Source organism: Passer montanus, unplaced genomic scaffold, assembly GCF_014805655.1.
Source record: "Passer montanus isolate IOZ18808 unplaced genomic scaffold, ASM1480565v1 scaffold203, whole genome shotgun sequence".
Lineage (NCBI taxonomy): Eukaryota > Metazoa > Chordata > Aves > Passeriformes > Passeridae > Passer > Passer montanus.
This window is the reverse complement of record NW_024366626.1, coordinates 19,615-46,071: the sequence shown is the minus strand read 5'-3', so window position 1 is coordinate 46,071 and position 26,457 is coordinate 19,615. Positions and strand designations below refer to the sequence as shown.

General features: G+C 38.7%; 1 protein-coding gene across 1 annotated transcript in view; it reads right to left on the bottom strand.

Moving 5' to 3' along the window:
- Nucleotides 1-6,528, bottom strand: part of LOC120501793 (fibrillin-2-like) — a 120,936-nt gene extending 114,408 nt beyond the window's left edge. Inside the window, exons 1-4 of the mRNA XM_039708482.1 lie at nucleotides 6,032-6,528; nucleotides 5,155-5,237; nucleotides 1,598-1,696; nucleotides 1,016-1,111 (exon numbers count right to left, since the gene is read on the bottom strand). Coding sequence (XP_039564416.1) covers nucleotides 1,016-1,111; nucleotides 1,598-1,696; nucleotides 5,155-5,237; nucleotides 6,032-6,282 — 529 coding nt within the window. The 5' untranslated portion in view covers nucleotides 6,283-6,528. The remainder of the gene's footprint in view (nucleotides 1-1,015; nucleotides 1,112-1,597; nucleotides 1,697-5,154; nucleotides 5,238-6,031) is intronic.
- Nucleotides 6,529-26,457: the final 19,929 nt, after the last annotated feature.

Here is a 26,457-nt window from a genome sequence, read left to right as displayed (position 1 = left end):
AATAGAAATAAAAACATATTTACATTTGTAAGACTGCCTAGAAGACACATATTCATAATCCTGCTTGAGATTTTAACTACATGATACAGTGAAACCAATCTCCAGAGTTTGTTCAGATTTTCTGGATTGCTTCAGGGTCACCACTTGAAAATTCTATCATATTTTCACTTATTCACTGGAAATTTGCCTTGTCTGAGAGCATTCAGGTGTTAAATATATTAAGAATATATTTTAATATATTCTAACAAAAGCAGGAAGGGACCAGCAACCCTGCATACAAAATTTCACTGTGGTCACAGGTCAGGATTATAACTATTTCCTAAAATTTTAGAGTTTTATCCAGTCAAAGCAGGAAAAAGACTGTTCTTCAGCATTTATAAAAATGACTAGGGCAAAAAAAATTATCTTCCACAATATTAAGCCAGTCTGTTTTTTGCAGAGCTGCCCTCTGTCTCTAGTTCTTTCAGACTGCTTTACACAATTAATTTCTCTCTTAATTAGCAGTCAGCCTCAGAATACGCTTTGACTCTTTCTTCATCCCTGCAGCTTTTAAGGACTTTTATTGTTTGCTAAATTGCTGCAGCTTGTAAACACTGTGCTGTTATAGGTAAAGCTGAGCAAATAATTCACTTTCTAGTTTGTCTGCCAACCCAAAAGGGTATGCAATAGCTTGAACTGTATTTAATTCTTTTAACCTGAGACTAAGTAGAAAACAGAAGAACATTCTTCAACCCAGCAGTGAGACTATTGTTCTGAGGCAGAGAAAGCTTTGTTGAGAGATAATGAAAAACTAGTGAGCATCTGGTATGAAGAGGGGGATGCACAGTGATGTTGCTCCCTGAGGGTTTCCCAAAACCGCTCAGTGATTCCAGCCTGTAACCTGAATTTTAGAGAACACAAAAGCACTGACTTTTGTGTGCTGTAGGGAAATGACTGCCAGCTAAACACCACACCCCAAAAGAAGCAATTCTTTCAGGTGTTTCACTGCACTTCAAGCAAACTGGCTGTGACTTACGCTGCTCACAGTGGGCACCAGAGAAGCCCTTCTGGCACTGGCACCGCTCGTCCACGCACGACCCGCCGTTCCTGCAGCTGATGCTGCACTGCTGTGCTGCAGAGAGACACCCAAAATCAGCCAAAAACACCACAAAGGAATGGCCTTTCACAGCCTGTGAAATGGGACCTGAATGGTGGGCTTCGTACCATCTATGCTACGTATTTTAGGTGTATACTCATGGAGAGATTTTCTTGAGTTTTTCTCAATTATGCTGCAAGTCAGAACTTTTAATTGCACTGGAAGCTGTACAATCTTAATTTCTTACCAAAATGGACTCAGTGAAAATGTGAATACCACACACATTCGTCAACTTCCTTCTCTCTTTAAGCATATTTTATTTAAATGTGTCACACAGAACAAACAGGCATGTGTGGAATAACAAACCTGATCAAGAACTTGAGGTGTCTTACCTAAGCATAATTTACATTTGCATATGCAGTAATGAGAAGTTATTTTTAAGGAAGCTGGCATTTTTGTCACTGAAACTGGAAGAGAATGACTTTCAGTGATATCTCTAATGAAAACAAAGTAAGTCCTTACCAGGTCTTGATCCACATGTGGGTGATATCTGCCCACTGGCACAAGTGCACATGTTGGGACGGGAACAAAATCCATCACCACAGCTATTTCTGCAAATTGCTGAGGAAGAACACAGAAAGAGAGCAACAGGGATTAACAGCAGCCTGAGGCTTAAACTTGCAGGAGAAAAAAACCAACAACACTCTAAAACTCACTCCATAGGGACAGCTATTACACATGCAAAAGTAATTTTAAGTTAAATAAAACTAACTGAATTTTGGCATAATCAGTATCTCTTGACAAATGTGACGACACTCAGAATTAAATCAGGGATATTCAAACACTGACCTGACCACTGAAACCAGGTAATAAAGTCTTTCCCCAGTCAGAATATTAGCCAATTATTCAAGGAATGTAAAATCATTAAAAACACAACTTTTAGACCACAAGACCTGTGAGAAAACATTACCAAGAATCCAAGATTAGAAGGAATACAAACAATGCTAATTTATGCTATGGGCTTCACTCTTACAATCACCAATTTAAAGGCATTCTAGGGTCTTTTTTTTTCCCTGTTCCTAAGATTATCTGCCCTTTGCCCAAAGCAGTTTTGTGGGAAGCCAATGTGCAAATGCTGGACTTCACAGATTTTGTGGCTTTTCCCTAAACAGAGATTCCTGTACTCAAGTAGCTCCCACACTTTTATTTTAAAACTAACCATAAAAACCCCAGGAAAGCCACCTGTCCAACCCACATCTGTGGGTCACATGCCTGACCTTCTGCCATCCCACTGATGGCCCAAAGTCCTGCCCTCCCTTCTCATTCACCATCCAGCACACCTTCAATGAAGAAAGGAGTGACAGAACCACAAAAAAAAAGAGATAAAAGTCTAAATTATTCTAAAGCAGATCCAAATTAATACAGAAAATTCATCTGCTCAAGTAGCAAATAAATCAAAAGAGAGCCTGAAGCAGTCAAGAGTCACTGTAGCACAACAGAGGACTTCAAAAAGACATGTATTGTGCAACAGACGACTTGTATAGCAAAAAATTCTCAAAAAAAAAAACAAGTGCAAAACAAAAAATCCTCAAAAACAAACACCACCACAAAAAAAAAAAAAAAAAAAAAAAAAAAAAAAACCACAAAAAACCACCAAACCCAGGAACCACAATTTCTTTGTAAACAGGCCTAGAGTTTTGAGAGAACCAAATACTCTGGCTGCACATCTCCACTGAAGGACTACAATGAAACAAATACCTTGAGGAGATCATGTGCCACACCACTCTTTGGGCACCAAAAAGATGCAAAATGAACTTATCATTAAATTCTGCTACAATAATGTCCCAAATGTGAAGGCATGAGAAGTCAAAGAGTTTGTGGGATTTTTCTGTTTAACTGGAATTAGAGACGTGCCATGGACAGACTTAAAATACTATTCCAACAGCAGAAGTAAAAGTGAGAAACAGGACTTGGATTTAGAGCACTTGACCAGCACCAGAAATGGGGTTTTTTTTAATATCCCTGTTCAGTTCATCTTTATACATCACAAGGCCAATCTCTTGATAAAGCAAGGTTTACATTTAGTCCATTTGTTAATTTATTATCTGTTATGGAGTAGTTTTTTTTACCAACTGAAAGCCCTAGACCTTAAGGCATATCCTAAATATGCTTTCATCAGAACAGTTTACTCTGTGTAACAAAAGAGCAAAATTTGGTTTTCAGATAAAATATCACTTTTAATCGTAAATGTGCCACAGACCACCACCAACCACCACCATATATCATCAGCTTAACACTGTCAGGTCAGAATGGTTTCTTTTTCACCTACCACTGGTTCATAGATGTCTCCTCATGAAATATCACTTTAAAATCACCAGTTAAAATATGCATCAATTATAATTAGCACACCTCCAATAAGAAATCTGATAGCTTGTCCAGCATCCTGTGCAGGAGGCTTTTTCTAGGTGAAGAACTCCAGCTAAAGGGAGTATCATCTCCCCAGACATTAAATGTGAGCATAGAAATCTGTACACTTAAAACCTTCACCAGAAGCAGAAACAGAAAAGTGTCACAGACAACAATGGTCTGCCAAAATCACTCACCCTATAAACACGTTAGAAAGTGCAATTTTCATTTCAATTGCTTACTGCAATTAGAGTGCAGTAAGCAGGCAGGAGCTAAAAGATGTCCCTTGTGCACATAAATTAAAAATAAATCTGATTATTCGGGATGTGGGCAGACCTGAGACCAAGGCCTTTAAGAGGCACTGAGACACAATTTAAAGGATATCTTGTAAGGATTGTTGAAAGCCCCTAAACACATTTGAGCCAGGCACACAGCTGAATCTGAAAAGCCTATCAACAGCATAATAGGCAGCCCAAATCCTTCTTAAAATATCTACTTTACATTAAAGTAAAGTAGCCAGCATTGAAAGAGTTGATAAATGTGAAAAGAACACTCTGAGGAACTCCTTTTATTCCACAGCAACATTAATACAAGGATCTTCCTCTGAATGGCACCATTATCCTTCGCTGGGAAATTCTGGGTCAGCTTGAGGTGAAAATAAGTGTTACATGGCACAGTTATCTCCAATATTAGCCAGTCAAGTTTAACCATGTAAAACCAATAGATGTGAATACGTGAGGGAGGCCTGGAACCATAAAAAAAGCCACCAAAGCTCAAAAGTTTGGCAGACCTTGGCTTATCACCCTTCCCTTGCCCAGTTTCACCCTGCATGCCTGCAGTTAATCAGATGGAGAATCACAAAGATCTCCATTGCTTACACAAAGAGCAGTATGTTCTTGAACATGAATTCTGAAGTTGAGCATACTTATGAACAAAACAGACAGTGACAGGCTAGATTAAATGGCAACAGATTAAAAATTCAAGGTCTGAAGGAAGCATTGTCTACTATCAGCTGCTACCTAACACAGAGAAAATTCAACTTCATTTTCTATTTCATGGTAAACATCCCCAAAGACATCATCCCACCAGATTACTGAGCACATTCCCCTCACACACAACCTTTCTCCTTTTTTTTGTGCCATGCCATGTATGTGAAAAATCGTATCTGTCAGCACAGTACCTACCATGACCAGCCAGCAGCCACTCTACATGCCTGACTGCCATCAAAACACAACTAAAAATGACAAGAGAGCAAGCACCACAGATGTAAAGAAGCCTTCTATTTGATTGTAATTCCAAGTTTCAGAGAACTTCAGGATCTGATTTGCTTATATCGAGACCTTTTGGCTTTTTTTTCCCCCTGTTACTACAGTTCAGTATTTGATTTGACAAAAGTCTGGGTTTTTTTTTCCTTTTTCCTTCGTTGTCACAGGTTTTCTTTAAAAACTAGGTGGAGACATGTCTCTTATGAACATACCAAGCTCACTGGACAGCCCTTCAGTTACAAGGAATATGGAGCTGTAAACCCATCTTGGACTTCTTTCCCTTTCCTTATTTCTAAAAATAATGTGAAACACAGACCTGAACTAGCTTTTCTTATGCTGAATGAACAGTGACTCATGGAAGAATACTGATTTTCCTTGTTACCCCTTGAGCAGTAGTCAGACACTTACGAACAATGCACTGATTCCCTCCAGGAAGCGTTTTCCATCCAGGGCAACAGTAGGAGCGAAATCTAGAACCACAGACATTTGGCCTGCAACACAGACAAATCAATAAATGTCCACGGGAAAACAGGAGGCACTCTAAAGAAAATTTAATGTTTTACATACACACGTGGGAAGAATCCAGCTGCATGAAACAAGAACTGCGTAGCGAAGCTGTCTACAAAAATACCCTCCCCGAAGGAACAAAATCTTCCTCCAAGGCATTTAATTTTGGGTTAGTTCAACTGATTAGTATAAAGAGGAGAGGTGGATGAGGCAAGAGCAGCACACATTCATCCTTCACAACTGAGGAAGGAACATCCAACTATCCACAACTGAGGACATGGAAGGATATGAGAATATGGAAGTTTGATTCTACTATCATTCACTCCTAGAAGTGCTGCCATAAAAAAAGGGCTTCTTGCTGTCATCTGACACTAGACAGAAGGGATGCCTGCTCATAAGGACAAACTAACTCAAAACACCAAGAAGCCCCTGAAACACCACAAGAAGAAAACCAAACCGACTCTGCATCGCCTCTTCGTAGAAACCCACCCAAAAAAGTGAACATCAAACTACGTGAGTATCGGAAGACGCCGGACCAAGGAGCCAAATAAGGTCAATTCATTAGCTGTAAGGCACAAGGTCACCTTGTAATTAAATCGCACTAATTAGGAAGTTCAGGCAAAGCCCGAACTCCCAGCCTGGCGAACCGCGAGTCCTCAGCCTCAAAGAGGCGGGAGAGGCAGCGGCACACGGAGACCCCCGGCAAGGGGCTCCGGCTGCCCAGATGCCCTGGGGAGCAAACAGGCGGCGGGGAAGGGGGTTTCAGCCTCGTCCCTACCCTCGGAGCCCGTCGAGCTGTCCTCGCCTGTGGACCCGAGCGGCGTCGCTCCCGGCCCCGTCCTCCCGGGGCGCGGCGGCCAAGGGGCCAGCGGCTCCTGAGGGAGCGCGGAGCGCCGGCCGATGCTGCTGCTGCTGCTGCGGCTGTCGCTGCTGTCTCCCGGCCGCTCCCTGCGCACACAGCGCCAGGCAGCCCAGCCACAGCGACAAGAGGCAGCAGCGCTGCGCCCAGAGCCGCCGCCGCCTGCCCATGCTGCGGCTGTGGCAGCGGGGAGGGAGGCGGCAGCCGCGGGCGGGAGCGCCGGTCCCGCGCCGCCCTCAGCGGGCACGGGGCGGCCCCCGGGCGGGGAGAGCCTTCAGCCGCGGGAAATCCGCCGTGTGTCCGCCCCAGGCTGCCCGGCCCGGTGCTCCACGCCGCTCCGCACCCCTCTGCGGAGAATGTGGGGAAAAAGGTGAATAAAAGCAGAGGAGGTTGGGGTTTTGTCTCCCCCACGCCACTCCGCCGCAACAGGAAATCCAAGAGAACCGCGCTGAATTTTCCCTGTAAAAAAAAAAAAAAAAAAAAAAGAACCAGACGATAATTAACCGCGGCTAAATAAACGTGCTAGGGGCAGAGCGAGAGGGGAACGAAAAGCCCCTGCCCAGCCCCAGGGGCGGATTTACAGCGAAGGGAGCCGGAGGAGGAGCCGGTGCCGCCGGGCCGGTGAGGGGCTGGGCAGGGGGAGAGGAGGGGAGGGAGGGGGCCGGGAAGAGGGGATGGCAGGAGGAGAGAAGAGGGGAGAGAAGGGAGTGAGGGCTGGCGGCTGCTGCAGGGAACGGGGCTGTGGGAGAGGCAGCAGTGCAGGTAGAGCCGGTCCCAAAGGGGGAATCTGCGCATTCCTTCAGTTCTCCCCAGCCCTCGGGAACTGCGCCGTGGGATGGAGGCAAAATCCCTCCCTGGGACAGCGGAGCTCCCAAAGGTTCTGGTCGCAAGGATGAGCCAGGAGGGGAGGGAGGCGGACACCCACAGCTGGGTCTGCCTCAGGAGCGCTGGGAGCTCCTCCGGGAGCTCCTTCCCCGTCCGTGTGAGCTCAGCGTCGAGGGGACACTGGGATAATTGAACGCTTGATTATAAAGTGTTTGTTAGCACTTCTGACTTGGTTATGCCAGTGACAACTTATGCAGGAGGTTCTGTGATTTATATTCTCCTCAGGAGAGGAGTAAAAATGAATGCCCACCTCATTAATCCCTTTTAAAGTTATGTGTGGACGGGCTAAACAAACTTCTGTGGTTCTATTTCCTAATAAATAAGGAAATCATTACAAAAAGTTTATCAGCTTCACTTCGGTTAATCACCTCTATTGTTTCGAGGGTTGGTGCTCCTGCCCTCAGGAGCAGGGATGTGGGGTGCTGGAATGGTTCAGGAGCACTTTTTATAAGTTCTCCCCTGAAATTTTTGCTTGTTCTCCGCTTGCTGTTTCTCCCTACATAACCACCCCAAAAAAAAGCACCCCTGGCTTAGGAGATTCCCTGCTTGCTTTTTTAAGGCCGAGAGCATGATTTACCTAGGTGTGCCTAATAGTTAGCCACCGGTGAGGAACAAATAAAAGTAGTGAAAGCAAAATCGTGGCTCTGCTGACAGTCCCCGAGTGCTGGGTGCTCGTCATTGCGATAACAACACGGCACAATCTGGTTTTGTCACCCGAGAAGATTTATCCCTCTGAGCTGTGCTTTGGGGGTGAACACCTCACCCTACAGCCCATGGCATACAGTGGCAACCTGGAAGCTTTTGTCTTCTAAAACACAACTGGGACAAGTCACAGCTTCATTTAGCTCCACGTGCACATTATCTGTGACTTACGGGGGTGAGGAGCAGGAGCCTCATTTTGTTATCTCTGAAATAAAACCCAAGCAGCTGAGAGGTCACAGAGCCATTCTTGTTCCATTTACTGTCCTGCTTTGATGGTCCTGACCCACCTTCAGTGGCTCTGACAGAAGCTCCATTTACTGACCTATGTTGTGACAGAGCAGAAGCTGATTTTGTTTAAATTTGTGAATTTAGCAGAAGCAATTTTGTGACCCACCTTCAGTGGCTCTGACAGAAGCTCCATGTTCTGACAGAGCAGAAGCTGATTTTGCTAAAATTTGTAAATTTAGCAGAAGCAATTTCACATGAGGGAACCTCAGTCTTTAAAGACCTTGAGAAACTAAAAGTATTTTATGAAGACAGCTGGGTAAGGGAGTTCAGCATCCTCCTGATTGTGGGTGAGATTTGGAATTTCTTTCAAACAGAAGTTGTAAAGCCTGTCATGGATGAAATGCTGCTAAGAGTCGGGGAAAGAGAAGGGTTCCATGCCACTTCGGGTGAATAACTATCTCTAGAAAACACAAGGAATAAGTAGATAGGACACAAGGAATCAAAAGGAAAGAACTGATTTGAGATAAGCTCAGGGTCTTGGATGTCAGGAAGCACAGTGATAAAGAAGCAATTCCCAGATGTTAAACACAGCACATCTGGAAAAAGACAGCACTAAAAAATCTTGAAAGGGAAAAAACTCAAACAATGAAACAAACAACACCCAAAAAAAGGCAATTACACAGCAAGGGTGGGCTACAAATTAGAGCATGGGAAAGTTACAACTTAAAGCCAAGAGAGACATAATTTTAAACTGGAAATACTGATTGGAGTAACAAAAGCAAAGTCAGCAGCTACCAGTGATTTGTAAAGTGATTTGTAAGACTCAAGAGACCTTCTTGCACTCAGATCCAAAGAGGACTATGGAGCCCCTTGCGAGATAGAGAAATTAATAATTTTTGAAAGGAGCTAGCACACTATGAAACATTTACTGGGAAAGATTGGGCAAGATGTCTTACTTTTGATAAGTTTGGTCTTTGTAAAGATGAATAGAAATTAATGCGTACCAAGAAGGCTGTCTTTGTTAGAATGGGCATCATAAATACTTTTTATGGGAAAAAGGCACAGACTGGACGTGATTTAAAATAATGATTATGTTCTGATCATTCATCTCAGAACTACACTTGTTAAATTTGCAATAGCTGCCCATAAAAGCCACTGCTATGGTAAAGGAGGGAAAATCACTGCCAGAAGACTTGGATTCTTTAGCTAGCAGCATCTCTCTTAAAAAGATGGAAGGAAATGAATAGGAAAAAAGTGCAACATGATAAATTAAATCAGTACTACAATTAAGAGTTGCTTGGATAAGACAGGAACACAGCTCTGCATTTGAAAAAGTAGAACCTAAAACTGGAAGTCCTTGTGGGATGAAATTAGATTTCCTTAGGAAAAATATTGTAAATCTCCCAGGTTTTGGAAAGCATTTGGATCTGCTGATCCCAGAGATTTTCTCCCATCCTATTCCCTAACTGTTATAAAGTAAAAAACCTTGTTTCACAGAGGATGCCATTCTATAATGGCATCACATAGCTGGTGCAGGAGGATGAGTGATGCCTCTTTTCCTCTGCTTGAACTTCCACTTCAAGCCTGGCCAATTCCAATCACAATTGTTCAAAATGTTGTATATAGTGAGTATTTGGGAAGCATGCAAGTGTACATCTGCATACAGAACATTTTTCCAGAGAAAAGCTCATATAATGCAGAATATTATTTAATCCACAGTTTTCCCAAGTGATTAAATTTTCTTCCCAAACAAGGGTGGCAGATAATTTCAAGTAAAGCCAGTCATATTATTTTGACACTTTGAAACAGAGTGAAAACATAGGCCACCACTTTGCTAATGTAGGATCTAATTAAACTCGACTCAGTGGGTGTAAAGTAATTTATTACAGTGCTGAAAATGATGTTTCTCCGTGGCCACATGGATTTGGCACATGAAAGCATTCTCAGCCCTTCATTACTTGATTCACCAAAAGCACCCAGTGGTGGATGTCTAGACCAGTGCAGGTATTGAAAGTAGAAGTGACAGGACAATTTCTTTTGTCTTGTCACTAAAAATTTCTTTTCAGCTGTTCCCTTTTCCCCACTGGACTGAATTCACACTTCTGCATGTTCAGTGAGTGCCCAACCTTCATTTGTTAAATCTTTGCTAAATATAATTTATTAAACATGTTTGATACCTCTGGTGTCTTCACCACAGATCTGTTTTACAAGTGTTTGTGGAAAAGATCTTGGAAACTCATTTGATTAAACCTCTCTGCTCTAAAGCAGAAAGAAAATTGACCATTTAACCTGTACCTTGAGCACAGGAATTCTGCAGAGCTGCAGGTGATCTGCTATAGATGACAGCAGTTTTACCACAAAGAAGGATCGAGCTGCATCCTCTTTTTGCTTGTTTCGTTGATTTTTACTTGTGATTTTTTTTCTTTTTACCATTTGTGTAGTATTTCTCACCATATATCTGACCAATCATTTTGGTTTCTAATCCTGTCCTCCAAAGTAACTGTGCTATCTCCAGATAATCATCATTAATCTGGAAATAGAATAACTAATATAAAATGAAATATTTTAGTCTAGACTATGAATTTCTTTTTCTTACTTTGAAGATTGTCGTTTGACACTGTTTCAAAAGCATTGCTCAGATCAGGTAGTTCAACATCTATTTTTATTTTTTTATTATCCAGCCTGTGTGCTTCATTCTCTGCCTGTGCCTTCCTTGCTTTGGATGTATCTTTTGATTAGTTTTGATGTTCTTGTTTTCACATAGAAACTTGAATTATTTCATTTTTCAGCATTATTTCAGGCCAAGAAATGAGTTTAGTTGGCCTAACTTCCTTTTCTCCCACCCTTGAAATATAGGCACTGATTTGGTATATGCCCGTAATTTGGCAAACAAAAAATAAAAACTAGTAAGCAAAAAGTGCTTAAACTAATTTATTCCCACTCTAAATTTATTCTCAATAAAAAAAGAAATAAGTAAAGAGTTATGATCTCCTCTCTCTATGTGCTTATTTTTAAAACTTCAATGCATGAAGGGTATTACAGCCATTTAAGAAGCAATTTTGATTGACATTTTTTTATTAATTCACTTACATATATATACAAGTGAATATATGATTCAACATAAAGTCCCTTGCATATGCAACAAATAGATAAATTGTTCCACAATTTTGGTTTTATCATTTATAAAATTCAAAAGTATTTTAACAGTGGTTTCACAGCAATGCTTTCACTGCAGAAGGAAAAAAAATATGTGTTGCCTGAGGCATATTGAAAAGGAACAAAACATTAAGTGGGGCTTAAAAAAGAGAAGAAGGAGATACTTAAGTCAGAAGACAACTTGAAAAAAGCAAAAAAAGTGTTGAAAGATGCCATGAGGGAACTGTTCAATGCAATTAAAGAAAAAATCTCTCAATAATGCAAGGCTTCAGCTACAAAAGGATTACCCAGCTTGGAATGTCTGATTCTTCATCTTTGTGACACAAATGTACAAAAGGCAAGATATTTTAGCACATCCTTCTAGAAGTGATTTGTGTGTTCTGCCTGTAAGACCTCATTGTAACCTGGGATTTTTTTTTTAACATAGGAGAAGTAGGGTGGACCACTCTAGTGATTTTTCTTTTTTTCTTTTTTTTTTCTTTTTTTTTTTTTTTTTTTTAATGATAGCAAAAAGAAGTGAAATGTTCCTAATTTAGACATCTTAACTACCACCAAGCAAATCCTACTTTAAGGTCTGAAATCTGTGACCAAAATGAAGGAGTTAAGAGAGTTAAAAAAAAAATAAAATTAAGCATTCTCTCCTTTTTCTAGGTGCAGAAAAAGGTAACCAAACTTTATGTGAAAAAATTAGTAGTAGAAATAAGAAATAAAATCAAACAGGAGGTTGAAGCAATCCCTACGTAGACCTCAAACACTTCAGTGTCTATTTGAAAATTATTCAAGTTAAAGAAGACGAAAACCCCAGTAGCAATTATTGGATATTCTGGTTTTATTTTGGAAAGAAAACCCCAACATAGCTGCAAGAGTAATTCCCAGGTTAAGAATATGTATATAATTAATAGTTAATTTAATTTATCTTATTCTAGAAGCTCTACCCTGGGGAGTCTGTAGGTGGAGCAGCTAAAAGGGCTCAATTACTCAGGAGAAACTTCATCTGGCATTAAACTCTGACAACATGTTTTAAGTTGTTTAAACACATTAATAATTTTATAGCTGGATGATTTAAAGTAGCAGTAATTTTATACATTCCTCTAAGCATTATTTTCTGACTCAGCTTCTCTTGAACAACGTATTTAGAAAGACAGGATTCAGCTGTCCTGAAACTCACTGAGATGACTTGTTCTCTGGTAACCCCTGAATTAGGCAATATAATTATCCTGATACATCTATATGCATATATATATTATCCTGATATATCTGTATATGTGGTTATTTGTGTATTACATAAATAATCCAGAACAAAAGGAGTCGTAACAGTTTTCTGTGGTGATCATTTTGTGTTTTTCCTGTCCATTGAACCCTCTGATGTTAGAGGTCTTTTCCAACCTTCACAACTCTATGATTCCATGACTGGTTTTGCAAAAAAAATCCTGAAATTCACTGAGATGACTTGTTCTCTGGTAACCCCTGAATTAGGCAATATAATTATCCTGATATATATATATATATATATATGTATATAAATAATCCAGAACAAAAGGAGTAGTAACAGTTTTCTGTGGTGATCATTTTGTGTTTTTCCTGTCCATTGAACCCTCTGATGTTAGAGGTCTTTTCCAACCTTCACAACTCTATGATTCCATTATTGGTTTTGCAAAAAAAAAAAAAAAAAAGGTTAATTTTTAAATGAAAATAGGTTCATGGAATTTAAGTAAAGGTAGACTTTGATTCATTTCATGATGTAAGAGCTGTGCAAATGCTGAGTTAATGGAATCCCAGAATGGTTCAGGCAAGGGACCACAGTTGGTCCCATCTCACTGTTCAAGCAGAGAAATAAAACCTATTCTATATCTTACATAAAATTCTGGTCTATAATATTTTATGATATCACTATGGAATGTTTAAAACACCTGTGATGGAACTTTATATATTCAGAACAATTCAAAGTTTGCATTAATGCATTTCAGCAGCTCTAGGCCAGCATGTTGTAATTATGAAATGTTATGTACACATACATAACATTCCTGTAGACTATAGGAAGGAAAAATAATAGGTCATGCACCACTGCAAACTCCATAAGAGAACTGGCAGGAATGTTTGTCCGTGACTTTCCAGAAAGATGGATTTTTTTAAGTACATTTGGAGCTCCCAAATTCAGCTGCCAAATATTGCCTGCAAATACAGGGGTAAGGTTTGGTGTATAGGCTGCTGCAAAGAACCCCTTACACATATGTAAAGATATCTAAAGATTCAAAGACTTTAAAACAACATGAACCTGCCTGCTTTCATTTTTACTTCCTTAAAAACTCAATTCCAGCCTTTTTAAAAATATTACACCCTAAGGTGCAATCAGTCCTGATGTTTTTATTAGGTAAAACAAATCTGGACTCGAGATTATGAAGTCTTAGTTTGCAGACACATGAATCTCAATGTTTGAGGGGCAGAAGCCATGCTAATTCCATACAGATGTCCTGCTGCATTCCTGTAAATTTTCAGACTGAAAAGGAAATGCTGGTTACACCCCTTTCCCCTTCAGCCTACAGCAGAACATTTCACAGATTGCATATGTGTCTTGCACGCAGAGGAAAACACATCTCTGCTAATTCAAGCGTCATATTTACTTCATGCATAGATATTTACATAGATTTCACACCTATACATTTATTTATCTATTACATATATTGATTTCCCCCACAATAAAAAAACTTAGCTTTTGGGATTAAGGTGGGTTTTATCCCAACAGGCAAACACAAAAAAATGAGTATTTTTGTTCTCTTAGATGTCTTCCTTTGCTTAGGAAAAAAGCATATATTTGTATTTTTAGAGGTGTGCAAGTATACATATATGATTTTATATATGTAACACATGAATATTTTTGGAGCAGGGGAACTGAAAAATCCAAACCTGACACAGAATGTGGCTGTTCTTACATAGCCAAGAAGGTTCTCTGCACAAAACAACACTTCATGCTGGAGCTTTCCAGAGCAGCAGCTAAAACCAAGCCATGTTCTCCACTGGCTTCCCCTGGTAATTATGAAATGTTATGTACAGTATGCCCTAGTGGAAAATACATGTGGATGTAAAGAAAATAAATCTTCTTTTTCTCCCTAAAACATAGGTTGAAATCTGTTTATCAACTTCCTTGAGTGTCATTCAAGACCCTTTTAACTTTGAAGCAATTCTGCTGCTGTTAAGAGCTGCTACTCTTTTTTTGTGTTAATGTACTGACATCTAGGGGTTTTGTTAATGCATTGGGGCTGTTTTCTTGTTTCATGGGATGAACACTGAATTTCTTGATCAGAAAATATTATGACCACTATAAAAGAGGAGGGAGTTTTCTATCAGGGACTGCACAGAAGAGATGCTGGTAAGTTGGGCAGGGGGATTCATTATGCACATTATTCATAGCTACTTAAAATTCTAGAGCTATATGAATGAGGGGAGAAAAAAAAAAAGATGCTTTGCAGATAGTTTCCAAAAGGGGAAAAAGAAAAAGGCAGAGATAAATAAAGTTTTTAGGCATGCTTGTCTGTGAGGGGTTGGTTCCACAGGCCAGCAAAAGGGAGTCTGTTCATCCCAAAGAGGGTCATCTGCAAAATTCTTACAAAGCAGGGTCACATAACATGTATTTGATACAATATAGGATGTGGAAGGATGAAAATAATTTTGTCAGAAGCAAATAAACAAATGATTCATGTCATTTAGCCTGTCTTTGTGATTCAGATTATTCAAACAGCACAGTGATAAGGACTGGTACAGCTCTCAATGTGCAGTTGAGAAGAGTTTACCATAAACCTACAATTTATTTCACCATTTATTTATTTATTTGTTTACTTTCTTTTATTCTCTTGAAGTTAAAATAAAACTTGAAAACTATAATGCAATAGTGTGTCTTTAAAAACTTAAACCCCTGTGGCAAAAATCAGCCCCCCGATAGAAATGTAATTTAAACCGTTGAGACATGCTATAGCAAACATATCAAACTGCATAACAGCACTACCCGTTCCTTCTGTTATCTCACAAGCAACAAATTCCATCACTAGCAGTTCTGTAAATCCATCTTCCTTTTGATAAAATATTCCAGGATTGAATTAATAAACCTGGAATTCGTAAACTACGCAAGCCCAGAACTGAAACATGTTTTTTATACATATATATTTAAAAAAAAATATATGTATATTTGTGTGTTTGTGTATCTATATATACATGTGTATGTATACATATACATCATATATGTGTAAATTAAAACTAGTGAAAAAATTCTGTTTCATCTGTTTTTTAAAAAAAATCATTCATTTGTCATTTGCTTTCTTTCTACCAAGAAGATGCTGGAGTAATTTTTCAAAACTTGAAAGCAACAGAAAGTGAAGCCTGTGCTGTAATTCTCCAATAAACCACAGGCTGAGTCTCACTTTCTTCATGGGAGCTGGTCTTGCTGCAGAAATCTGAAGAAACAGTGTCTTTTTTGTGACCATCATGAAGAAAATAAATGACCGTGACAAAACAGGTGGGCAGTGTTGGTGTTTGGGTGCATGGCTTTATCCCCTCTGCTCATAATTTCATGTTGAATGTGGAAGTTATGTGCACTAAATGCTGTAGCAGGCTGAAGAAGAGAAATGTGTATTGAAATAAAGTTCAGGAAATTCTGTAAATTCTTTAAGTGGCTCTGAATTTGTTTCCTGCAAAGGCAGGAATATTGACTCTTTTTTTAATGTGCTTCCTCAAGCTGAATTTATAGTTTTTTAACATTGGATTTGTTAAGGCAGTGAAATACTAACTTTTATCCTATAGGGAGCTTTAGATATGAGGATTTTCCTGCATATTGTTAGTGACTATAGGGCTGGGAAGGCAGGTTATATGGGTACCACCCTCAGCACAATTGGCACTTCTAGAAACTTGACTATTGTAAACTTTAACTTCACCCTGGCTGCCAAATCCAGCTGTTAGCATCAAAACCTTTGTGAGAGTTATCAGAATGTGATTTTGTACCCCACAATTGTCACTCACACTCAGCTTACACTGGTTTCCTGTGCTGGCTTTGCTGGCATGCTCTGTTTATTTATGTTTTGCTTTTATAGACCCATGTAAAATTAATTTATAGCTCTCAAATATGTGCAGAGGCTTTCCCTACCTAGGCTGACTTTTGGGAAGTCAGGAAAATGGTGCCAGACATCTGCCAGAATTGTTGGTTCACGGTTCATTTAACACAAGATCCTGAACTGATGATTTCTTGAGGACAGACAGTATTTTACACTTGTTATTGCATGTAGCAGCCAAAATATTAATAATATTTCAATTTAAAAGGCAAAATAATTTGGGGGGTGATCATTCATGCCAGTGAGTGTTATCTTTTTAGAAGGCATCTCTTACCAGTCAAGAGAAATTTAAATTTTGCGGGTTGTCAGTATTAGTGGTGCAAGGCTGAGATGGGGGGCAATTTTCAGGATTCATGTGACCACCTCCCACCAAATAGTTATCACTTACAAAACCACAAAATTGTCACCAATGTTGTCATCAACAGTCATAAATTTAGGACTGTTAGCACAATTCTTCACATGCAGCCATTTCTGCTTCAGAGTAAACCTGGTATAAAATTTAGTGCACTAAAATTGAAATTATAGTTCTCATCCTCACCTATTTCTGATCCAAGTTTATCAGCATTTGCTTGAAATATAAGTGGCAGCATAACTCATACCTGTCTGCTAGCAGAAAAGGTGAACTTTCTTTAGAACAATAGGTCCTGAGAGCCTCTACTTAGCACTCTCCACTAATGAATTGTAAAAATTAAACTTTTCAACACTTAGCACACTAAAGCAAGGGTTCCAAAATCTCCAGCTACACAATTAAAAATACATTGTTTTTTCAGGTGGGAGATCCATTTTATATCCCAGGACAAATCCAATGTGAAAAGACTATAAATTCAGCTTGAGGAAGGACTTTTTTTAAAAAATCACTATTCCTTCATTTGCAGGAAACAAATCCAGAGCCACTAGAAGTGCCATTGAGAGAAAAAAGGCCTCTGGAAACTGAGCAGGTTGAGAATTTTTCTTGGAAATGTGTGAAGATCTGTCTTCTGTTTTCATTTTTATTTTTCATTTCTGAGAGTTCCTTTTCAAAACTAGAATTCCATTTATTGTGGCATAAAGGGTTCAGTAGAACACCTAAACTTTGGGAGTATTTATATTCTGGTTTTGTGGTAGAAATTTCATGTCATATCTTCAGTGTTTGGGGATCTCAGGCAATGAGAAATACACAGAATAAGATTTCTGAGTCTATAAATTCAATGAAACAGCCTTGATAATGATGAATTATAATATTAATAATACATTATTAATAACAATCCTGAAAATCTGCTGTGTAGCCACAGTGGAATAAGTGACCAAGACATGCAGCTGACACATGGCAGTGGTATGCTTTAATTAGCTAAGTCTATGAAAATGAGGAAACAGGTCTAAAATTAGCAATTACAGGTTTTCCAGAACTTTGCTGGAAATTTCCAGTACTGGTTCCCTAGAGAAATTAAACTGTGAAAATGAAGTAATGGTTGAATGTTGTTGAAACAATAAAATAGCTGGAAATAATCTTCATGAAACCAGGACATTTATCTCCAGGAAACGGTGGATTTCATGGACTGATCTCATAAAATCACCAAATTCATCTCCAGATTTCATAGGCTGCCTCTCAGAAGTGTGTGGTATCTCCATTTTTCTGGGATTTCACCGGTTTTGGCAAAATCACCTGCTGTTGGTGTTTCTCACAGGTCCAGCCAGCAGCTGTAACCCAAAAAAGATGAGGACAGTTTTTCTCTAAGTCATCATCACGCCTTTGCTTTCCTGGGTGGATCAGCAGCTGAGCTGGTTTCCAGCAGTTTATCCATGGGTGAGGGATCATCAAGGCTGCACAGCCTCCCTAAGGATATCTGAACTTCCTGGAATTCCTGCTGTGCTATGTAACTGTGCACCTTCTGATCCCAGCCAATCTAGAAATCATGGACTGCCATTTGTGTTTGGATGGATTCTGTCAATTTGTGTCCAGGATGTCTTCCCAGGTAATCTGGTAGGTTTTGGGCTCAGACCCAGTCTCAGCCCAAACACTGGAACCCTCCTGAGTCTGAGCAAGTACAACAATTCCTGTTTTCCTAGGAGCTCATCATGTAATGGAATTATCTTTAGTTTATATGTTTATATACAGGCAAAAAAAAAGGTGGAACTCAGAATCCTTTCAATGGCATGGAATGGGGATTTGGAATGCTGTCTGCATACTCTGGATTTCCAGGCATGGATTTTCATCCTAATTTCCTTGTGAATGTCATGGGATAACTGAGAAGCTTTGTGAGATCATGCCCTATAAAATAACAGCAGGTGAAAACAGTTTGAGCAGAAATAGAAAACAAAACTCCTGGATGTAAATAAGAAGTAACACTCCTTCTGTAGCTTGGACAAAATATGTGCAGCCTGACTTTTGACTTCTCAGAGAATCTTCTTTTTCCTGGAAGAGAGAAATGGGCTATGGCATGTTCCCTGCTTTCCTTTTGTTTCTCTGCTGCAGAAGCCAGCACACGTGTGGCCACTGCTGGGCTGTGCTTGGCAAGAACCAGAGCACAGATGCCAAGCTCTGGAATGCTTTTTCCAGGACTGAAGGTGTCTGCCTGGCTGGATTTCCTCATGCTCCAGGCTGGTCCCACATTTGGCTGCCAAAACTGCTGAAGGAGTTGCAAAGAGGACTGGTGTCAGGATTAGTCTGGTTTGCTGTGCTAGCCTTCAGGATGCTGTGATATTTCAATTTTCCACTCATAGGAAGAAAAAAAAAATTTTCTTTCATGTTCTGGAACAAAATTCTAGAAGCGTGGTTTGGGTTTCTGACGTTTTTGTTTTGATTTTGTTTTTAGAGCTCCTTTTCAAGTAACTCTTGTGGCGGCAGGAGAGAAAATGCCACATTTATTTCAACTGGTAGAACACATACAGAAAACTACAAAAGCACAAATTTTGCCCATTTTCTTTTGAGCAGGCCACAGATTTATCAAGTTCCTTCCCAGATTTGCTCATATCTAAAAATGGGAGAACCCTGCTGCTTTCTGCATTTTTTCAGGGTTGGATATCTTGAATATTTTTAAGGGCAAATGGCTACTTTGTGTGTTTAAAAACAGCATGTAAGGACAAGTTAAGGACATTGTTCAGTTTGTGACTAAAGCAGGAATACAAAAGAATACTGAGACAAAACCTCTGTTTGCATCTGGAACAAATGCACCAATCCAAACTTCTTCCTGAATGTTTTATATGCATCAGGTAATGGAGTCACTCCAATGGGAAGCAGACTAATTTGCACAGAACAGTGAAAGTTGGGAAATGTTTCCGTCAGTGAAGTTCCTGGAAAAAGAAAGGGAAAAACATCAAGAACCAAAAATGCTCAAAAAATAAAGATCAGGGATGGAGGAAATAGTAAAAAGAAGTAGCAGAAGCTGCATCAGGGAGGACAAAGTCTAAACCTTGTGGTCTTGAGTCCAAGTCACATCACAGGAACATTTCAAACCTTGGGCCTGCACTGTGTCCCAGAGACCTTAAACCAGCTCTGGAATGAAGCAGTACCTGACATGTATTTGAGGAAAAGGTAATTTTTCATTTTTTCAGAGGCAATGGCAAGGAAAGAACAGTGACAAGTACAAACCCCCCACCCTACAATTACTTTAAAGATGATTTAAATCTTCATCCATTTGTTACATTTGTTCTTCCAAAGAAAAAGAAAGGATCAAGTGGGGTAGACATGCCAGAAATACCTTCTTATTCTTCTACTGTCTTCTTCTTGTTTGGAGAGGATAGGAAAAATAACTGTACCTTTCATTGATCAAAAAGACTTAAAGTGACATTAAAAAAATTGAGGGGGATTGGTGTCTTTGGGATGGAATAATGGCTTAAAAGACCCCAAGACACTTTAAGGAGCTGTGAGGAGAATTCATTGCCATATCTGGGGCTGGAGCTGTGGAAAGTGTGTGTGTTTTATTTGGTAATCATCAATAAACTGCTCAAATAAACTCATCAATAAACTTGTGAGAGTTCTACTGGATGGTTCCAAAAGATCCTCACCCAAACCAGCTGGTTTGCAGGGAGAGCTCTTCCTGGATTTCACTTTTGTTTCTTGTTGCAGCCAAAAATGGGAACCAGAGAGGCAAAGAGAAGAAAAAAATGCAAACAAAGGGCCACTGTAGGAATTCTGCTAAACAGATATATTTAATATATCTCTCCAGGAATTACAGAAAATTGTGATGGAACGTCTGTAGGACAGATGTCAATAAAATGCCATCCATCTCCAAGCTGTGAATTCTTCACAAAACTGTAAAAAATCTTCACATAGATGTCAAGTATTTTGTCTCCTTGATCTGGATATTGGCACCACAAGAAAAAAAAAAGTCCAAAATAAAATGTACTAAACTTTGTTTAGGGCTACACTTGAATTTAGCAAGTTATGAGTTCAGAAGCAGTGTCTTTACAGATTTACAGTTTAAAGACTTAAAATGTGACCACAAAATTATTCCTGTTCTTTAGTGGTGCAAGATGCAGGATGCTGCATTAACTAAAAACCAGGCATATGAATATCAAAATCTTAAATGCAGCTATCTGCTGCTACAGAAGTGGGAGAGGTTTTATTCTACACTTCCAGAACTTTCATGTGATTTTACTTTGTTTTATTTATCTACAAGATGGGAATTAAAGGCACAATCTGTATTTGGAAAACAATCACACTTGAAATTTTGGAAAACATTTATAGGAAAGTGGGGGAAGCCTGACTTTGCTTTCTTCTAGAAGACCAAGTAAGGAGAGCTCAAGGTTTGAAGCAGGTCCTTGAGCTTCTGAATGTTCAGTTTACTAAGACCTAATACAATCCTGCAAATAAAAAACACTTTGTGAACATTAGCAATGGAATAAGAAAATAGCAATAGTTATATCACATCCAAGTTTAAAAAAGCTCTCAAAAGTTCCCGTCCTTCTGCTAGTTATGGCAAAGAGAATGTGAGAAAGGGGAGGAAATTTTAAAAAAAAATTTAAAAAAAGGAATTTCAGTTGAATTTCAGGTTTTTTGGGTTTTTTTGGTGAAATCTTAATGAATCCAGTGAGCATTTTGGGGATGGTGACTTGGCTTGCATGTTGCACTGTGCACATTTGTGCTGTGCTTTCTGCACTCTGGCCTTTCCCCAGGACTTGTGACTGAATTTAGTAGCTCTCAAGACTTATTTTCTGATAATTCACATTTCAGTCATTTTAAATGAGCCTGTGACCTTCTCAGGTGCTGTGGTTGTAGTTTAGGAGTCCCAAAGTAACAAAAAATCATAAATACTTTTATGGAAATTTACATCCACTCGAAAACACCCAACCACTGCAAAATTTCAGTACAGTGTGGCCCAAGTAAACTGGGGAATTTTTTGATGGGATCATCCTTAAGCATCCAGACATGTTTTATTTAAAGGAAAGTATAACCATTTAATTCTTTTCACTGCAGATCCTCTGTCTGCTTTTATCACTCATCATTGACACAATTGTCTTCTAGGCCAAATCAGAAAATGAAAATATCAAAATGCTGCCTTGGTATGGTGTGGTTATTTTTAATTATACTCTTTTTTATTTTTAATGGTTTGGTGTTTGGTTTTGGGTTTAGTTCTGTTTTTTGGTTTTGGGTTTCTTTGGGCTTTTTTTTTTGTTTGTTTTTTTGTTTTGTTTTTTTTTTTTTTGGTTGTTGTTTTGTTTTTTGGTCTTGGTTGGTTTTCTTTTAGTTGTGGGCTTTTGGTTTTTGGTTTTTGAGTTTGGTTTTTTTTTTTTGTTGTTAGTTCACACAGAAATTCCTGCACATGAGAGAGTACTTTATTTTGTAATTTTTTTCAAAAGCACAGACACATGAAGCAAAGCAAGTGTTAATGAAATTTTGAAGGAGAAAAATTTAAATATTTCCCACAGCATTCTCTATTTCTAGAATGCTATAAATAAGTCTGACTGTCACAGTTGGATCTCCTTTTCTTCCTGGAGATTTCATGCAGTTGGAAAAAAACAGAAGCCGATATTCCAGAATAATTCATATAGATACAATTGTGGGTTCTTTGGGACTTTTTCTACTTCTGTTGGCAAATAGAAGAGTGAGATATCACAAACGCAGATATTATTAAGTGGTTCTTCAGGCAGTCAGATTGTAAGGGACAGTATGGACAAATTCATTATGAAATTCATAATGAAACTTGTAAAAAATTCATAATGAAAAGCTGCACAAGGACACCAAGCCTTATGTCTGCACTTCAAGGCTCCTGAAACTGGAAATTTCTTTTTTTCCCTTCTGATCAGGGGGAAGAATCCGTGACAAAGTTTCTGTTCAGGAAGAAAGGTGCAGAATCAGAGCACGGCAGGAAAGCCAAATGCTCTTCAAAAGAGAAAAGATGTGGGTGGAGAAAAGGGTCTTAATTTGCTACTGGATGTGTCTGGAAAAGGGGAATGGTTGAAGAGGAATTGGGCCAAAATCAAAGTGTTTCCCTGAGAGCTTTGGAGGATGCAGTCCAGCCATGAAATAAACTCAGCTGACAGTACCAGACAGATGAAAGCAGAGAGATAAAATTAACTTTGCCTGTAATCTACAGCAATTATTACAGGTTCTCTAGGATTTAAAAACCTTAATAAAGAATAGGAATTATACTAAATAAATATATATTCCAAAAGGGATGTAAGTATTTTAGATTACAGATAATAAATATGGATCTCTGTGAACAAGGTGTGTACTGAGATGGCTGCCTTCTGCTTTTTGGGCTGGTTTTTTTGGGTTTTATTCTTTTTTCAAAACAGATGAGTGCAGCTGGCTGTCTGAGAGAAATTACAATTATCTTGCCTTCCATTTTCCTATCTACAACAGACAGTTGGGGGGGAAAACAGAAAGAAATATGCCAGATGTGTTTCTAGCATGTTAATGTGAAGCAAACTGCAACAAATGTTGACATTTTGGCATTGAGAACATTGCTTTGACTAGGGTCTAAGTGGTGGAATGTCAACATTCTTCACTTTCTCCTAGTGAAATATTTGCTTTAAAATGTAAATGAAGACCAAAGAGCTTTTTCTTCATATTGCCTTGCCAAAACATCTGGATTTCTGTTTACATTCACTGGCATCACAGGGTTATTCTTCAAAAAACCCCTGCTTTTATTTTCTGATTTCTAACGGAACCTCTCACACATACAGTGCTTTTCTGAGTAATGCAAAATTTTCTGACTGTGGGAGTAATCTTAAATATGAAGTAAAACAGTAGTAGCTGAATCAGGAGCAGGTGAAATATGAAACAATACAGAGCAACTTCTACCTCCCTGTGAGGCTCAAAAAAACACTCAAAACCAGGTAATTCTCATACAGGACTCACTTCAGAGCTGATGATTAATTTTAATGTTAAAAGGAATAACTTTTAATTTTTTCTTTCCTGCTGTTGCAGGAAGAAAATCTAGCACTTTTTTCTCTTTTCATAGTCTGTCTTTTCAAGGAAGCATGAAGCAGAAAAGGACAGCTGCAACTAAATTTGTGTATTGATAATTATATTTCAGTGATTACAAGAGCTACCTGTTGGAGTCCCATACACAGGGTGTGTGTTTACACAGCAGGCAGTGTGACTGAAAATTACTACCAGAAAGCAATAGTAAGAGAGCAGGCAAAAATAATTTAGAAAAGCCAAAATTTTCTTGAGTGATTTCCAGCCTCATTCCAAGGTTTATCTGCTTCCAAAATTAGCTAAGTGTTAAGCTACCAGTGTATTTGTATGTATTTTTTCTTCATCTCTACATTCATTACAGCTTAACTGAGCCAAATATTTCTATTTCATGGCTAGACTTTGTTGGAAAATTAGGCTAAACAGCCTTGTAATGGTGACAGTATAAAGGAGTTACTGAGTTTTGTTAAAACTTAGACCCTTGAACTAACCATTAGTCAAACCAAAACAATAAACCCATGGTGCAATCCCTCTTTGAAATAAAGTTTATTAGCAAGAAAAAATACACTATGCCAAAAATCTCTTTTTTTTTTAATAGTTTCATTGGCTTATTCATTTAGTGAGTACAAACAGTAATCTGACTACAGAATTGTTTTGCTTTTTTCATCCCCAAGATATTCCTTACAGCATTTTAATGTGCTTAATGTACATGTGTATACATTCTTGTGTAAAAATTAGAATATGCTGCTGGGGTCTGTTAGTCCATCTGTTTATTTTACACATGTATATTTATATGAAGAATATTTTAGTTATTACACTTCACATCAGTGAAAAATTAACGTCCCAGTGCGTTTTTATACAGTTGAACCTCTATTATTGTTACAGTCAAAGAAGGGGCTGTAAAAATGGCTTTGTTTATGAGCATACCAGTTCCTGTGTGTCTTCAAGTCACTGGGAAGTTACAATAATGGCTCTGTATTTAAGGATTATATTTTACAGTTTTGCCCTGGGGACTCCACCACCTATTTTTTCCAGTTTCTAAAATGCTGTATCTTGAAAGAATTTCATAAACCCATGTCTGAGTTTATTAGGAGCACTCTAATCATCAATAAAAGACACTTCAGACTTTGGGCATCTTGATTCAAAGACAGTGAGATTCTCTCCATCTGTTAACTGGCCCTAAGGCTGTGAAATCTAGATTATTTTTCTTGCTGTAGAGTAGTCAACAAGGCAGGTGTGAGAGACACTGGCCTTGATTTGAGGCAAAGAAATTGATAAAGAATTCAAATTAAATCAGACAAAGCTCATCTGGAACATCTGCTGTAGGCAGGGGTGACATGTTTCTGCAATTCTTTTATTGTGGGTTTTGTGTTGTGTTTGTTCTGTTCACTTTGGACTCCCTGGAAATGAGAGAAATTAGAGGATTTTTTTCTTGCTTAATTATTGGGGTTTTTTTCCATGTGGGTTTCTTTCTTTATAAACTACCATTACGTAACTGTTGGACACAAAAACTTTAAACACACTCTTTGTTTGAACATGTGGTAGCCTGTGTTTTCAAGGTGCTGCAGTGTTTTGAAAGTGATCAAAAAGCAGAAGTGGTATTTTTTTCAATGTACAGATACAGAATGTATCTCTACAAAGATCTGTCTGCAGCTCTTTTGCTTCAAAATACCTTGTCAGAAATTACAGCTGAGCATCTTTTAGGAGTTTTTAGCATCCCACTTTTTTTTGTTTTGGACTCACCTACTGCAGGGTTTATAGGGTCAGCAATCTGATCAGGTGAATATTTCCTCTGGAGAGCACAGTGAAGTACTTAATTATTAATTAATTAATTTTCTCTGTACCTCATTGTGCCTTTTTTAGCTCTACCTCATTGTCTATTTGTTTGTCATGCTGCTTGAGGTGAAGGAGTTTCCTCTGATTTCTCTGAGTGTCCTTTATGTAGAGCACAGATACAAATGGGCTGAAATAGATGCTGAAAGAAGTCAACAATGGCAAAATTAGAAGTGGGTGATGTTAGACCATTTATAAACACAGAAACTGCAGAATCAAAGGTAAAAAGGAAAACAAAAACCAACCAAACCCAAATAAGTGGGGAGAACTGCTCTTTTGATAAAGGAAAATCTAAAAGGAAAATTCAACCCCTCACCCCCAGCCACCAGGCCAGAAAAGCAGCAGCCCTCAGACCTTATCAGAGCACAGCCTCTCCTCCTCTCTGCACCACCTCCTCTGTGTGTCCTTGGGTCAGGATTATCTACTTCAGTGTTTAAATCTCCCTTAAAAATGTCATCAGAAGCCAGAATACTCAACATGAAATTTCCCTAGGTCTCGTTAATTGGTACTTTAATGAAAATCCTTGTAGAGATGAATGCTCCCAAACGATTTGTTAGGCGACAGAAAGATTTCCTGAGTAATCCTAGTGTAAGATTAATCTCAGCATTTGTGATACCTCTTCCCAAAGCTTGGCCACTTTGTCCCATTCACGAAGCAAATCAAATATTTCTCACAACTGAAAGAGTTTCACTATATTAAAAAAAAAAAAAATTTGTATCTCTTTATAACCTGAATGCCCCTGTGTTTATTTAGTTAATTAACAACACTTCATCTCAGAAAGTCAAAATCCCTCCTTTTGGTAGCTCTCTCAACATGTTCCCTTATGAAATGTCAATTTCACAAAGCCCATTTTCAAACATATCTGTCATAAAAGCAGGTTTGGGGTAAACCTCACCTACACCTTCCATTTAAACCTGCTGTGTGAAACAGTTACTCCAAGGCTTTTCTACCTGCTTTAATTTCCTGTGCCAAGGGCTCATTCCTTCAGAAAAGGTGATAAGTTATCAGTAATGAGAGACTTTAAAGGTCACTTTTCAGTTATATACGTATATATATATATATATTTTTTAATTATATATATACATATATAAAGGAATATAAGG